This window comes from Peromyscus eremicus, chromosome 3 (genome assembly GCF_949786415.1).
Source record: "Peromyscus eremicus chromosome 3, PerEre_H2_v1, whole genome shotgun sequence".
Taxonomy (NCBI): domain Eukaryota; kingdom Metazoa; phylum Chordata; class Mammalia; order Rodentia; family Cricetidae; genus Peromyscus; species Peromyscus eremicus.
Genome location: NC_081418.1, coordinates 50,087,294 through 50,103,838, shown reverse-complemented (window position 1 = coordinate 50,103,838; position 16,545 = coordinate 50,087,294). Strand labels below are relative to the sequence as shown.

The window sequence follows — 16,545 nt, the reverse complement described above, 5'->3', positions numbered from 1 at the left end:
AGGCTTCGAACTGGAGGTCTGGAGGTCCCTGACCGTAACAGAACAGGTCATCTCCATTTTTCCTATGGTAGGACAGCCAGCACATCCATTCAAAAGAATTATCACCAAAACTGAACACCACAAAGGCAGGTCCCAAATAAGAAAGGGCACCCCTGTTCTCCATGGCAGTGAGACCTGCGAAGCTGGCCAGGTGCACTAGAGTAGAAAAGGCTGCTACCTTTGTATAACGGTGGGCTTGAGCACTGGGGGTGAAACGCTGCCCTACAAAAGCATGATCCTGAGAACAAACCCTCGATCCTCTGAACTCAGAATTGTTGGGCCTTAATTAAATACAGGAGAAAAACAAGTTATTCCAGGTATAACCTAGACAAAGCACTAAGGCATGCTGTCCTCCTCTGATAATGTTACAAAGTGATCACATTACTGACAGTGAACATTATTGTGTCAGATTTTTTTCAGTCCTCCCAGCATGCATATGGGATAGGTATGATCATTGGCATTTTAGAGGCAGAAACTGAGGTACAGAGCAGTTAATCCTCTTACCTAAGGCTGCCTGCTAGTACACATGAGATAGGTTTGGCCTTTGACCCCAGCGGTCTGGTATCAGGGTCTGTTTTCTTGAAACACATGCACTGATAAATCCTGTGGAGGTCCTTGGATCCTTCTCTAGATGGTGTCTGCTCTCCAAATACAACATGACTTCTTCTGTACGTTAGTGACCCAGTCCTGTGTTCCTTCCATGAGGTTCTTGGATTTTTCTGAAATACACCTACAGTTTTATGTTAGTGAAGGCCATGGACCTAGTTCTGTGTTGCTCTTAACATACATCCGGTAGACTAGCCATAGGATCTTTCCCAAGTGACACTGATCTGTAATTGTGTGTGTCTCAAGGAAGCTGGGTCAATATACCGTAATTTTTATGTACTTTCAAAAACTGTTAGTAGCCGGGTGGTGATGGCACACACCTTTAATCCCAGCCTCAGGAGGCAGAAGTAGGTGGATCTCTGAGTTCAAGGCTAGTCTGGTCTACAAAGTGAGTTCCAGGACAGCCAGGGATACACAGAGAAACCCTGTCTCGAAAAACCATAAAACAAAACTGTTAGTAACATTGAGTAGGAAGTCCTCCCCTGAGTGTTCTTGGCTTAATCCTTAGGCTCAGTCGCTTTACTAACTTTTCCAAGGTGTCTTGTTTTAGGGGCATATCCTTCTACTAAGAATTTTAGCTAGATTTATAGGTTATGCTCACATCCTGTTTAAACATCTTTTATAACTGCATCCAAGAAATCACTTGGCCCAGCCAAACGTCAGTAGTGCGCAACTTTTAATCCCAGCACTCAGGAGACAGAGGCAGGCAGATCTCCGTGAGTTCAAGGCCAGCCTGGTCTACAGAGCGAGTTCTAGGATGGCCAGGGCTACACAGAGAAACCTTGTCTCAAAAAAATTTAAAAAAAAAATCACTTGGCCCATCTTTGCAATGTAGGTTGCCAGGGAACTTGCTTTTCCTTCTCGTTTGTCTTTGTTAGCCAGAACAGCTCTTAACAGTCCTCCCTGCCTCTCGCAGACAGGTGACGTCACTCTGCCAGAACCATGGAGGACAGAGCAAAAATCTCCCTCAGCCTTATACACACTTCCAACAGCTGGTCCATAGCAGCATTGGAAACTGAGGGAAACTGTCAGCATGCATGCCTACTGCTCACACTGGGGACTGGTGCTCATATCAGGATATGCATTCCCCTTTTCTTTCCTAGAATCTACAAAGAGCTCATCATCTTTGTAGATTCCTCTCAAGGAGCTCATGGTCTCCATGGTGAAACATGAGCTAAAACAGATCCAGATACAGGCTGCATACATGAGGGATACAGATAAGGCAGACAAACAGGATCACAAGTAGAACCCAGGCCCTTCTCCCAAGGAGGCATCAGTCAGGATGCTAACTGCACTGCCCGGCACACGGTGGCGGGAGTTGAGCCACACAACCACAGGCTGCTGTACAAGAGCACTGCCAGGGAAGATTCCACTTTGGATTCCTGCTATCCAGGCTGGCCCCAAGCACAGAGGCTCAGAGAAAACACTGAGCCAAAGGACTCCTATGAGATGAATAGCCTTCGCTCACAGGAAGCTAGGAAACCTGCAAGTAGACTAATCTGTCCTGAAGAAAAAGATAGATAACGCTTATCAAGGAAGGTAACTGAGGGTCTGTAGAAAGCAAAAATGCTGGGCCAAGATGCAGACACCACATTCATGAGGCCATTACTGGAGTTTGTGAGCAGGTCCTTAAGTGCAGAACAGGGAGCTGATACACAAAGTGGTCTTTCAGAGAGAAAGATCCAAGGCTGGAGAGATGGCCTCTTCCAGAGGACCTGGTTCAATTCCTAGACCCACATTGTGTCTCATAACCATCTGTAACTCCAGTTCTAGGAAACACAGTGCTCTTTTCTAGCCTCTGTGGGCACTAGGCACATGCATGGTACACAGACATACATGTAGGCAATACACCCATACACATTTTTTAAAATTAAAAGAGAGAGAAAAACGATCTTGTGCCCAAGAATTGAAAGAGAAGTAGAGGGCAGGCCATCACTAATCAGAGACTTACGGGTCCTGGGTGGGCACCAGAGAACAACTGAAAAAAGTCAGTGGGTTCTAGGGATGTTTGGAAGGCAGAGGCATCAGAACAGTGACTGATCAGAGGCTGGGACAGCACAGTCAACTGGGAAGACATTGGTGCCACGGCCCCAAGCAGGGGACCTTCAGGGCCTGAACCTTGAGTGTCTGAAGTGACGGTGAGAAGTGTGGTCAAAGAGCTGCCAGGAACAATAATGGTGTGGGGAAAACTGGAGATGAGTGTTATGTCATCCGTACATAGACACTGGCTCCTTCCTACATGTGCACACATGTCCCCACCATACTTCTAGGAGGCATGGTGTGGAATGCTGAAAATGCATATACAGTTAAAAATCTAAATAAGTGTGTCATAGGAGTTCGTAATCATTTTCAAATAAATTTATTGTCTTGTACTAAAATTTAGCACAAAATCTAAGTCTAACAAACTATGTAGGGCTAAAGATACAGCTCAGTAGTAGACTTGCCTGGTGTATGCAAGGCTCTGGGTGGTTTGATTTCCCTAGCACCACAAAAAATAAATAAATAAATAAAAAGTAAACAAGACTTTGACTTTTATGAAATTTGACATTAACTCCACTTGAAATTCTCTTTACGCATGTGTCCAGTATTTACTCACAGTCTGTCTCCTCCTTATCCCTTAGTTCTTACACCCTCTGGAGCAGTGGTTCTCAACCTTCCTAATGCTTCGACCCTTTAATACAGTGCCTCATGCTGTAAGAGGAACCCCCAACCAGAAAACTATTTTGTTGTTACTTTATAACTGTAATTTTGCTAGTGTTATGAATTGTAATATAAATATCTGATATGTAACCCCAAAGGGATCGTGACCCACAGGTTAAGAACCTCTCTTCTAGAGTTACAACTCCTTCTAGACAATGTTCAGTTTGAAGCCGTTGCTAACCTCTGCTTCTCTTTGCTTAAAGCTCAGTGTAAAGAAGGCTAAGGAGAGAAATATAAGAATTCCCAACAAAGAATTTGCTTTCCCTCTACAGCTTTGTTTCTGTTGGAAATTCCATTTCAAAAGATAGATCCAGATGTTTGCCACATACTGTTTTTACAGTAGCAGTGTCCTACAGTGGGCTGAGGGTACCAGCACCGTCTTTAGATCTGAGCAAGAGTCTCCTTGCAGGGCTCTTCCTGGGCTTCCCTTCTGGTGCATGGGCTTCCGTGCTAAGACCTGTTTATCCAGGACCCAGGCCTGCAGACGCCTCTTCCTGGATTTGTCCTCCCAGGTATAGACGACCTGGATCCAGGGAGAGGAGAGGAGAGGATGAACAAAGGTGGAGCTTGTGGGCTGGCAGCACAATACATGTGTGTCAGAAACCCCTCACGTTGGTGGAGCTTTGCTGGGACAAGGAGAAGAAAGGCAGGGCTCAGTTTTCCCACCTTCCCCATCATCATAGTCCATTGTAGAATCCAGGGAATACAAAGGCTGTCACCCCAAACCTGGCCTTCTGGGGTGAAGCAGACTTTCATTAAACAATTTACTTTTTCGTTGTTTGTTTTTCCTCCCCCCTCTGGGGGGTGGGGGAGATTAGGAGTTCATGCCCAGACTAGCCTCAAACTCCACATCTAGCCAAAGATAACCTTAAGCTTCTGATCCTCCTGCCTCAGCCTCTTGAGTGCTGAGATTACAAAATACATATGAGATTACAGTATTGCCATAGCTGTTTTATTGAACCCAGGGCTTCGTGCATGCTAAGTAAGCACTGTACTCGCTGAGCTACGTCCCCAGACCCTTAAGCAAAGGGTTTTCTAGACTGAGTTAACTTTTCAGGAGTCAGCTGTGGTCCCCCAGATGTGAGGATGCAGGCGCCTGCCTTCCTCTAAGGCACTCAGCTGGACTCCTGCCCCTCTTCTTGCTTTTCTGCTCTTGGTTTATGTTAGCTCTCCTTTCAGTTCATTTATTTGGGTTAGATTTGTGTCTCCCAGCATACCACCTCCCTCATTTTTTATTTTTGTTTATTTTTGTTTAATCCCCATCATTCCTTTAGGCTCCCACCTCCACCAGTGCCACTCTTTCCTTAGCCAATCCCGAAGTCTCCATACTAAACTACCAATCTGCACTCTACCAGCCCTCAGCGGCATCCATGGCCGCGGTGGCCCAGCGGAGCATGCCCCTGCAGACGGGAACAGCCCAGATTTGTGCCCGGCCCGATCCCTTCCAGCAAGCTCTCATCGTGTGTCCCCCTGGCTTCCAAGGTAAGGCCGAACTGGTTCTTGCAGGACCATCTCCAGGGTTCCACCCCTGCTGCTTCCTGGAATGCTCACTGTCAGGGGAGAAAGCCCTTTTCCCTTCCTTCCTGCGAATGCTGGCATCACTGAAGTTGGAGGCTGCTCTCCTGTTGCCACCAACCTAGAAACAATGCGACTTGTGCTCTAGCACCGAGTCCATTTGTGTTGTTCTCACCACCTGCCAGAAGCTGTGGTCCTAGCCAGCTGCCTGTGAAGAGGCGGATTGTCTGCTTCCATTGTTATGCTGATGTCAGCTCCAGCTTCCCTTGCATGAAATGCTCTCTGAACATTGTCTGTAGAAAATTGCCAGTCTCTGACAGCCAGCATAGGCCCACTTCATGTGGAGAATAGAAATTTGTCTGAAAAGTGCTTCCCTGTGCCTCCTCCCCTTTGGCCATGGTCCCGGAGCTCTTTTCCTGTGGACTCTAAGGAGTTAGAGAAGACTCCACACGAGAAGCTCAAGGACAGATGTGTGCAAAGCACCCATGTGCGCATATATATACACTGGTGCTCAGATCCCATCTGTGCAGTCCAGAGAGAGCCCACCACTCTGCCCCCAGCATCCTTTCTGTGACACTCAGCTATGTCTCCAGGAGCAGCAACCGTTGTTTCCCTCGTGTAATTAGTCATCTTAACTGTTCTGTTTTGGGCCATACATAATTTAATTTTGGAGGGGTGTGTTTGTGGGGAGCAGGGAACGACTTTTTAGTTAGAAATTAAAAGGAAAACATCCCATAGCTGAGCAGTCAAGCTCACTCACTCAGTGGCTAGAAGGGTCTCTCCATCTTTCAGTCCTTCACCTCCCTCCTGTCCCTCACCCATGAACAGGCCTGCAGGCCTCTCCCTCCAAGCATGCTGGCTACTCAGTACGGATGGAAAATGCTGTTCCCATCGTCACTCAAGCTCCAGGAGCTCAGCCTCTTCAGATCCAACCAGGTCTGCTTGCTCAGGTAATTCTCTTCTGTATTGCTCATATTCCCATCGTCCATGTTAATGCTTTTCCAAAAGACATGTATCTCTGACTCCCTCTCTAGTAATGAGGTAGGAGCTCCAAGGCACTGGAATATGTCAGTAATGTTCTAAATGATCCCGAGTGAATTACATCCCTAAGTGTCTAGTGACAATTCCAGGAAGAAATTTAGATACAGAGAGTCTAGGGAAATTATTATTATAGCTTTGTAAAGCAAATCATCTAGGAGACCTAGGTTTTAATCCTAAATCTGCTAGTAATTCTCCGTGACCTCAGGCAAGCCAGTTAATATCTCTTTGCCTCCAATTTCTTTCTTGTAAAATAGAAGTGGTTCTTAGAGCCGAAGGAGCCCTGGAGATTATCCCTTCATTTTTAGAGTTGAGGGAAAATGACTTGTGGAAGCTATGGGCTGGAACCTTCCTTTCTGTCCATATAGGTATTCTAATGGTGGAATGAGGTCACAAAGATGAAAAATTATTGACAATGTATAAAGTGTTACTTGAGTTTATAGTAACTTTAACTAGTAACTATAGTAACTAGTTTATGGTGCAATACCAGAAGTCAGTCCTTAAAGACATTTGAACACTAAATAACATATGTAATGTTTCTGTGCCATGCACTTTACAGTTAATTCATTTACAGTTTACAGTTAATCCCCACAACACAGCAGGATATCTGTCTCTACTTGACAAGTAGGAAAACTGAAACAGGGATTTGTTTGGAGCCATATAGCAGCGAGGCGTGGTGGTACACACCTGTCACACCAGTACTCAGCTGGCTGAGGCAGGAGAATTGTGAATTCAAGACCATGGTAGGCTACATAGTGAGTCTTGGCCATCCTGCACTACACAGTGAGACCCCGTCTCAAAACAAAACCATTACACAACAACTAGATGTCAGACCAGGACATATTCTAGACATCTGACACAAATGTCCATATTTTTCTACCATCTTAGACCACTTCCATGCCATCTTTCTACTGTCAGACAAGGATGACTTGACCTGTTAGTGTCAACTTTACTTTTAAATAAGGTAGTTTCCCAAAAGATTCCCCTAAAGTGTTCTCAAGTAGTTTGTTTATAGAAGTGGTTTTCCTTGTTTTAGTTTCTAGGTAGTGAAATTGCATAGGTCTGTTCTGGGCTCTCTTGTAGTCCATTGGCCTCTCTAATATCCAGTCTTCACCATGACAGCTGTGTCTTGATATCTGGTAGGGAATGCCCTAGTCTTCTTTAGTTCTTCAAATTTTCCTTAGGTATTCTGGTTTCTTTTCTTTTCCATATCCATTTTATCATCATTTCTCCATAAGAATGTTGGCTAGGAAAAAAAAAAAAGAAAGAAAGAAGAACTTAACTGTGGGGCTAGAAAGATGGCTCAGCAGTTAAGAGCACTGGCTGCTCCTCCAGAGGCCCTGGGCTCAATTACCAGCACCTACATAGTCACTTATAACCCTCTATAACTCCAATTCTAGGGGATCCAGTGACTCCCCCTTGTGGCTTCTGCAGGCACCAGGTACACATGTAAAGCACAGAAATGAATGCAGGCAAAACAGCCATACTCATAAAAATAAATAACATTTTACAGTTTTTGTTACTATTGATTTTATTAATTATACTTGTAATCATTTGCTTTCAGTCTATAGGAATATAGCTGATTTGGGTCATCAAGCTAGCCTTCTGTAGGGAATTTTTTGTGAATTCTTTTTAGTTGCAGGTTAATAGTTTTGTTTCTTGCTCCTCAATCCTTGCACTTTTTCTTATTGCTCACATGTCTTGGGCTGAGTAGAGCAGTCCAAAATCATGTTTAATATTAGATGAAATCGGGGATCTTTTACTTCAGTCTAGTTTGTTGTAGCTATTTCCCATTAGGCAGTTTTTTTTCTCCTAACTATTTAATAGAGATAGTTTGTCATGTTTTAATTTTTAAATAAATATTATATCAAATATACTTTCTCATCTGTTTGGATAACCATGCGACTTTGTTCCCTATTCTGTTAATGTAGCAAGTTACATTAATAGATTTTATAATGTTAAATTATCCTTATATTTATGAGATAAACTCTATTTGATCATGTTGATATGACGACATGCTTTTTGAGCTCAGTTTGCAACTACTGTGATTAATATTTTTGCATCAGTGTTCATAGACGAGAAATGACACATGATTTCCCTTTCTTGAGGAATCCTTATCTGATTTGAGTATACGGTGGCTACAGTCTCATACAGACTTGGATATTGTCACCTCTTCTGTATTCTAGAACAGTTAAGATTGATACTAACCATCTTTGCATCTCTTTATTCTTAATCTAAACTGACATTGCTCAAGTGATAGCCAACACCAGCAATTGGTGACACACAAAGTTATGCATGCCTTGTTGAAAGCGTGTCAAGAGAGAACCTGTATTTAAAGTGGTCTTGTCCCTTCCTTTTAACTTCCTTTGTGTTGTTGATGCATAGTTCTGTGGTGAGGAGTTCAAAAAAGGCCACTATGAATCAAAGAAGAACTACTTAAAGATCAGTCCAGGTCAAGACATTTGCTCACTCTTTATCTGAGTGTCAGAAGTCCAAACCAGCCTCCCAGTGAGCCCAAAATCTGTAGATCTCCCTGTATACTTTCCAAGGTAATTACAGACCCTTTTTTTTTTTGTATTTGCACACTGAATCCAAGTAAGCCAGGGGTGAGCTCTGTTAGAAATACTAAGCATGGCTTCCTAGCTAACAGAGACATTCCTCATTGTTCAGTGGAGTGGAACCAACAGGCTCAGCATTTCTGAATTTGTCTCAGTCCTTTAATCATAGTGGGAAGAGTCCTCTCCTCTTGCTTACTTGAAAAGAGTCTCTGGTGTTGTAAACCTTCATGTTGATTTAACCTAAATCTGTAATTGGAAAAGTGAACAACAAGAAGTATATGTGTATAGGATTTTAATTGTTACCATGTTTATAAAAAGGAACCATTAGGAACAAGTTGAGTATGTCTTACTAGGGAATTTGCTGAATCAACAGGTGTCTGCATAAAGTGGGACAGCACATACCCACTAACATGGATGTAGTAGACCTGTGTGTCTTCACATGCAAAGAGTTCGAAGATACATTTCTTATTTTAAAAAGCACACATATCTTATCCAGTATTTCACTGGCTTACGGTTGGCTACCCTTTCTTTTTCTTCTGCCATTTAATCTGTCCCAATGTGCTAGCCTGTTACAATGGAGTTATCTCCTCTGTTTTTTATGCTCCTTGTAAAGGACAAAAATATGGTAACTTACAAAACTAAGTGGTGGCTATTTTTAAGGCAATAATTAAATATTGAAATTTAGGCCTTCATTTTTCTGTGAGTAGATTTCTAGGTTATCAGGCACAAGATTTCTAAATACTATTGTGTGCTTTTAAATGTATCCCCAAATTTGACATTGTTTTCTTCTAAGCATTTAAAACTTTTTGAGGACTTAGTGAAGGCTTAGATATGGACCCTTTAAAAGTATTCCTTGCATTAGTTAATGTTCTTTCCTCTCTTTCTCCCCATTTCCCAGCAGTAACATGTGTCCTACAGAGAAACAAGCCTCTAGCACAGCCTGAGGAAGTGTGCATGGTAAAAGGCACAGTTATTACAGAAAGCCCTTCTTAAGGAACCTCTTGATACTTCCTGAAAGGGCCATGACCTCCACCTTCCCAAGCCTAGAGCCCCAGTTAGCATGTTGGCTCTGAGAGAACTGTGAGGGAACAGGTCAAAGTGGGGATATGGGAGGTACAGTTCTGTGTGAGATCGTGGTATATTTAACTCATTTTTTTTTTCAAGGAGTAGGATCCAAAACTCCCTCTCACTAACAAGACCAGTCAGAAACTCAGAAATGACAGATCCTTCTAGACTCCACTTTCCATGAAGAGGTTTTTGTATTCTTGGCCAATTGAGTCATATGGCCAAGGTGCCTGTATTTCCCTGAGGACAAGGGACATCTTTAAACTATCCACTCTAACAAAACCCAATGCTTCTCACTCTAACCCTCCACTGATGGCATTTTTAAAAGCCAGGCTTTGCAGCCATTGTCATGCTGTCTACTCCTACCTCACTGAAGCTGCTAACAGATAAGGTTTGCTCATGCCACCTCCGTGTAGTTAACACTCACGCCAGATTCCAAATGGGGCCATCGTGTTTGTGAGCTCCATAAAGTATGTTTGGATACTGGCTAAGAGCATGGGCATTAGATCATTCATGTGCACACACCAGCTGCACCACTTGCTAGCTGCCTTTGGGGATGTGGTTTTTGACATTTAAATTTCATCCTTTTTCAAAGTAATACAGGTACATAATTTTTTAACTTATATGACACCACACATTTACTAAAAAATATAGTCCTCTCTCCATCCCAACTTTAATCTCTCCTGTTCTAAAACAACCTTTAACTTGACCATTCAGTCTTATTTAAATCCATATAAGTAACATTCTAGAGTGTTTTTCAATTGAGTCTTCCATTTTTTTATTCTAAACTGACTTTCCGTTTGTATAAGGAAGCCTTAGCTCTCCAGCCCATTCCTACTGCCGTCTGTCTTCCCCTCACTCTTTATTCTCCCGTTCTCTCCTAGAATCTGTGATTCAACTCCTCCGTACTGTTTGTATCATTATTACCAGTCTTACAACACTGCTCTCGATGAGCTTCATAATACGCTGTATTTCCTTCCTTGTATGGCTTCTTGTTTTCTCTAGAGTTAATGGCTGTCTCATTTTCCCACTGGGTTATCTTCTGTGTATTTCTTAGTGTTCAGTCTCAGATCATTCTAAAGCTGTAAGAGGTTTCTGTGTTTGACATGTTTAGGTTTGAATATATTGAGTTCAGTATATTATTTGTCTCTATGAAACCTTTTAGACAATTCTTGTCCACAATGGTCTCAAGATTTATGACTTCATGCTTTCTTGTTGTTTTCCATACCTTGTCCTGGACTCCCTAGTTGCCCTTTACTCTTGAGTTTTGTTGTTGTTTGTTGGTCCTTTAACAATATTTTCTCTTTTCTCTTTGCAAAATTCTTATTAATTGGATATTGTTACTTCTATTTTTTGGTGTGTGGATGCAGATATATTAGTAGTGGGTAGGTGTGGGTACACACATGTCCTGGCTAGTTTTATGTCAAGTTGACACAGGCTAGAGTCATCTGAGAGGAGGGAACCTTAACTAAGAAACTGTCCCCATAAGATGAGGCTGTAGGCAAGCCTGTAGGACATTTTCTTAATTAATGATTGATGGGGAGGGCCCAGCCCATTATGGATACTGCCACGCCTGGCCTTGTGGTCCTGGATTCTACTATATATTGAGGCAGAGTCTCTCATGTGAATCTAGACCTCTCTGGCTAGTGTAGTCTAGCTTTATAGTTTGCTACAGAAATCCTGTCTTTGCCTCCCAAACACAGGGATTGTAGGTGGGCCACCATGTCTGCCTGGCGTTTACGCGGGTGCTGGGTATCCAACTCTGGTCCTCACACTTCCATGGAAGTACTTTGTTCCATTGAGACATCTCCCCAGCCTGGATGTTTATACTTCTAAATTCATCTTGTAGCATTTCTTATCTTTCATTCGTGTGTGTGTGTGTGTGTGTGTGACTACTTCTGAGAATTTCTTTCACTTTTGTTGAAATTTTCTTTTTGACTTCTCCATTTCATATAGATATGAAGTAAAAAAGAAAATTTCAAAAAAGTGAAATTCTCAGTAGTCACACATATATACTTCATATATATATATATATATATATATATATATATATATATATATATATGAAGTAAGATGCATATTTTTAAACTCTGTGGATATTGATTATAGACAGTTATAGATCTTTGGAATTTTTTTCTGTTTCCTACATTGCTTTTGTTTCATGTGAGTTTCAATTGTTTCAGTTTATTCTTGCTTTGCTCTCTTCCACACTGGATGCTTTCTAAAGGCTACCTTAGCTGTTCATACATAGTTGAGACTAAAACATTCAGCTGCTCAGCACACTGGGAAAGCTGACAAGGGATAGAGTACTGATGTGGGCTTCCCTGTGGAGTGGTTAGAAGCAAGCCCAGCTTTTTCACTGGCAGACCCCTTATCCTCAAATGGCATACCTGTAGCTCTTTTCTCTTGAATGTCTTCTCATTTTCCCTGGAGAATCACTCCTCTTGCTCTGAGAACAGTAGACACCTGCACACTGGGGATCTGGCCAGGTTTCATATGCAGATTTACCTTAGAGTAATTCAGTATGCTAACTTTCTTGGCAATTGGCCATGTGTTGTTACACCTCTAAAATCTTAACTGTTATTGTCTGTCCTCCATTATTCTTGCTTCTGTGAATCAATATATTTTATTTCTTCCCTGTCATGTTAGGTTCAAAGAAAAACAAATAATTTGCCATATTTTCTAAACAAGTCATTTAACCTCTCCATCTCAGTTTATTTCACCTAAAAAATGGGAATAAATAGTAGTCCTTATCTCATAGGACTGATATTAAGTTTGAAAATCCATTTATGACTAAACACTGATTGGCACACAGCATGGATCAAGAAATATTGGCTCTAGCCAAGCTTGGTGGTGTGCACCCATAATCCCCGCACTTGGTAGACTAAGGCAAGGAAATCAAGTGCTGTCTGGGATACAGAACAAGATTCTTTCTCAGAAAGGGGAGGAGGACAGCAATATGGCTCAGCAGTTAAAAGTGTTTGCCTTGAAAGCCTGGTAACTTGAATTTAATTCCTAAATCACAAAATAGGAAGAGACAACCAAGAACTGACTCTCAAAAGTTGTCTTCAGAACTTCCAAATGCATGTATGCACCCACATGTCCTACAGACACACACAATAATAATAATTTTTTTAAAGGAAATATTAGTTCTGTTCTTAGTAGTAGTCATAATAAATTATAGATGCTTGATGTAATGTCATCTGAATGAGCTGATTGTATTTGTAAGCATCACTTTCACAGTCAATGAAAAAAAAAGGTTTTAAAAAAATAGCCTTTTCACTTATGGCTTTGAATATAAAATTCAAGGAAATGGGGAGAAAAAAAGATAACTTTATCTTGATATCGAGATACATTTTTTAGTGACATTAGTCAAAACTCATAAAAATTCCAATTCATAGAATTGGAAATGAGTTCCAGATCACAAAGCAGTAAAAATCTTAACTGGCAGTGAAACCATTTGTTTGTTTGTTTAAAGCATGAACCTTGACTGGCCTAGAACTTACTATGTAGACCAAGCTGGCCTTGAACTCACAGAAATCCACCTGCTTCTGCCTCCTGAGTCCCGGGACTAAAGGTGCACACCACTCCCCCTGGCTCATTCAGTATTTTGAATTGACAGTCGTTTTACCAGTTACGTTATATTTCCCCTTGGTGAACTAGTAGACTTGAAATACAGTTAGCTGTGATTAATAAACTTATAGAATCACTTTTCATTTTGTCAGCTGACATTAAGTATTTATGGTGTGATCAGTGGTCTCTGAGCTTTCTGCCTCTATCACAATAGATCAGTAAGCAAACAAGCAGTATCAAAATGTGTATGAGAGTCACAGGCCACACCAATAACCTGAGAAGGATGAAACAGAAAATGGGGCAGATTTGAAATGTGCTTCTATCATGCTTATTAAGTCTTGACTTAAATCGTATAAATAAATATTTCTATAAAGAACTAAAGAGTCAGAACATACATATTAAAACACATGCCCAGTCAGTGGAGCACTGAGTTAGAAAAATGTTAGATATGTTAGTCATGTTTGGCTTCATAGGAAGAGAGATAACAGAAATCAAACCCCTCGTGTAATGAGTTTTTCTGTCCTGCCAGCCAGCTTCCAAATAACGACACAAGCTCAGCCTTACTTTAGGCTTGTTTCTAACTAGCTCTTAAAACTTAAATTAACCCATTTCTATTCGTCTGTGTGCTGCCTTGAGGCTAATGGCTTTTACCTCTCCTCCTACGTGTCCTGCTTCCTCTGCCGCTGGCGACTCTCCCTTTCTTCCTCCCAGAGCTGTCTGTCTGTCTGGAAGTCCTGCCTATACCTCCTGCCTAGCTATTGGCTGTTTAGCTTTTTATTAAACCAATCACAGTGTAAGCGAATATTCGTGACAACACCCTTAGGTCCTTGACCCATCCAAGAAGCATTTCACTTAGTGATGGTCCTTTAGGTGTCCACCTTTGGACAACTGTGTTTAATGAGAATCACTGAATGACCAAAACAAGCAGAGGAGAAATGGAGGCACAGAGAACTTAAAGCGCATTGCACATGTGCGTACCCATCAATTAGTCATTAAGGGAAAAAGCATAACATGTCTTCTTCATACTGTGAAGATGGAAGCAGCGAGTTCCTACTAGTTCCTACAAGCTTTAAGGAATTGAGGTATTTGTCATTTAAGCTGAAAGTCATAGCTAAGTTCATTATTTTATACCACTTTCTCTCAGGTATAGGCCAGCACCAGGTAGTTTATGGTCTCCAAGTTATATAAAGTGGGAATTGAATCCGTAAGGTGAGACTCTACATGCTAACTGATAAAAGTCAAGTATCAAATCTAGGACACTAGATAGAAGGCTTCCTGAGGGCAAAGAGCTATCCCCATCTGACCCAGTTCAATTAGCTCAGTCTTTTGCACACAGTTTACAGAACAAACCAGTAGATAGATCTTTAGAACTTTGAATGTTGTTCAATAGAGCAAGTTCATTAAGAAACCATCTTGAAGATGAATAAATTCCTTCCAAATATCTCTGTAGCCCTATACCTACTTATCTGTTGTCCCCCTTGTGTGTGTGTGTGTGTGTGTATATATATATATATATATACTTTTATTTCATTTGCATTGGTATTTTGCCTGCATGTGTATCTGTGTGAAGGTGTCAGATCTTGGAGTTAGAGACAGTTGTTAGCCACCATGTGGGTGTTGGGAATTGAACCCAAATCCTGGGAAGAGCAGTCAGTGCTCTAAACTTCTGAGCCATCTCTCCAGCTCTCCCTTGGTTTTTTGAAGTCAACCACCAGTTCACACTTTCGCACCCGTTACAAGATCTAGCACAGCCCACACACAGATTAAGTTCTGGACTCATGCAAATCAACTAGGTAATTAACAGACTGTAATGAGTGTGAATATCCTGTCTTACAGCAGGCCTGGCCAGGTGGGGCCCAACAGATCCTGCTTCCTCCAGCCTGGCAGCAGCTGACTGGCGTGGCCACCCACACGTCAGTGCAGCATGCGGCTGTGATTCCTGAGACCATGGCAGGCACTCAGCAACTGGCCGACTGGAGGTAAACAGGAAAGCCTCCTGGGTCGGGCAGTGTTTCTGGGATGAGAGTTGTTGTGTCCACCACTGACAGAGAACATCGTATGGGCAATGGCCGCAGTGTAAGGGGAGGAGGTTTAACAATATACCGGGGTACCAAAGATTTAACTTGATTAATTTATAGTTAGCCGTCATTTTCTACCCAAAACTCAGTTAAATCTTTTAAACACCAGTGCAACTCAGCAGGCCTGGCTGGGTTTTTCTCAGAATTAAGTTCCTTTCAGAAAGCAAATACTCGTCACCAGTGAAGGAATACAGAAGAGAGTCCCCAAAGCCCTAAGCAATTCTCAAAAGTGTTCTCATGAAGTTTTGAGACATAGGTGCCTGTCTGTCTGAGCTCCCCAGAGAAAGCTTGACAGATGAGATGTATTTGGAAGGATAAGCTCCAACATGTTTGTTAAGTGTGCCTCTTCAGTTAACAGCATGTCTCAGGGATAAGAGTTCACCTTCTGCAGACCCCAGGGACTCCAGCCACTGCCTGCCAGCACCCTGCATGTTTCCAAAGCTGCCCATGCAGCTCACTGACTTACTCAAGGACACTCTCCTCCGCTGTTCTCATAAGCACTCATCACTCCTCCTCTGGCCCTCATTGCAACACCATCACAATGCCCTCCTTGACCAGTACAGAGCCCCCAGCTCTGTGGCCCCTTTGGGCTGTTCCTCCTTCTGCAGAAATTACTCCCTGCTACCCTCTGGTAGTCTGTATACCACCTTGAGGGTCTCTATAGTTCCTTTTCTGAGCTTAGAGTTCTTGGGTTGCATGTGGTAGTATGTATTTGAAATCTTGGCATATGGGCTAAGGCAGAAGGAAGGGTCACAAGTTTGAGGCCAGCCTGAGTTACATAGTGAAACTCTGTCTAAATAAGTAACTCACTCTCGGGAAAAGGCTGGCAGGTGGCTAAGTAAGTCCCCTGAATCATATCTACTGCAGCTTTCTCCTTGGCCACGTAAAACTACTTTCTGACTACTAACAGGAGGGGAACATTTGGGCCGTCCCCATGGCTGCAATCTGCACTCAATGGAAGTACTTTGAAACCAGGCAAAACTGGTTTCTATTCTGGCTCTGCAAGACCTGGGGCAGGTTATTTGATTTTTATGGCCTCAGTTTTCTTTTCAATAAAGTGGGGTCCTGATGCTTACCTCACAGGACTGTGGGGCGGTGAGGAGTGGGGTAGAGGTGGTGTCACCTAAAATGGAACACACAGCACTTGGCCTGTCTTTAATATGCAGTGTAGCCATGCCTGAACATTACAGAATGAATAAGCTTGGCGTCTTCCCTTCACCCATTCACAGCGGCTCTCACTCGGCAGGATTGCCTTTCTTCAAGCTCATTAGCACTAGCAGCCAAGTGGAAAGCTATTTGACCTAAGGTTGGGTTCCCCTCCCCCTTATTCTTCTGAAAGATGCCACCACCACCACATCATATTTTCCTTTGTC

At 42.4% G+C, this 16,545-nt stretch overlaps 1 protein-coding gene across 4 annotated transcripts in view; it reads left to right on the top strand.

Moving 5' to 3' along the window:
* Nucleotides 1-16,545, top strand: part of Hipk2 (homeodomain interacting protein kinase 2) — a 178,295-nt gene that overhangs the window by 136,993 nt on the left and 24,757 nt on the right. For 2 of the 4 annotated variants that reach the window (XM_059257609.1, XM_059257608.1), the window contains exons 8-10: nucleotides 4,620-4,827; nucleotides 5,689-5,810; nucleotides 14,931-15,073. In XM_059257609.1, the coding sequence (XP_059113592.1) occupies nucleotides 4,620-4,827; nucleotides 5,689-5,810; nucleotides 14,931-15,073 (473 nt within the window). The remainder of the gene's footprint in view (nucleotides 1-4,619; nucleotides 4,828-5,688; nucleotides 5,811-14,930; nucleotides 15,074-16,545) is intronic. The other 2 variants (XM_059257611.1, XM_059257610.1) reach the window with 1 other exon arrangement.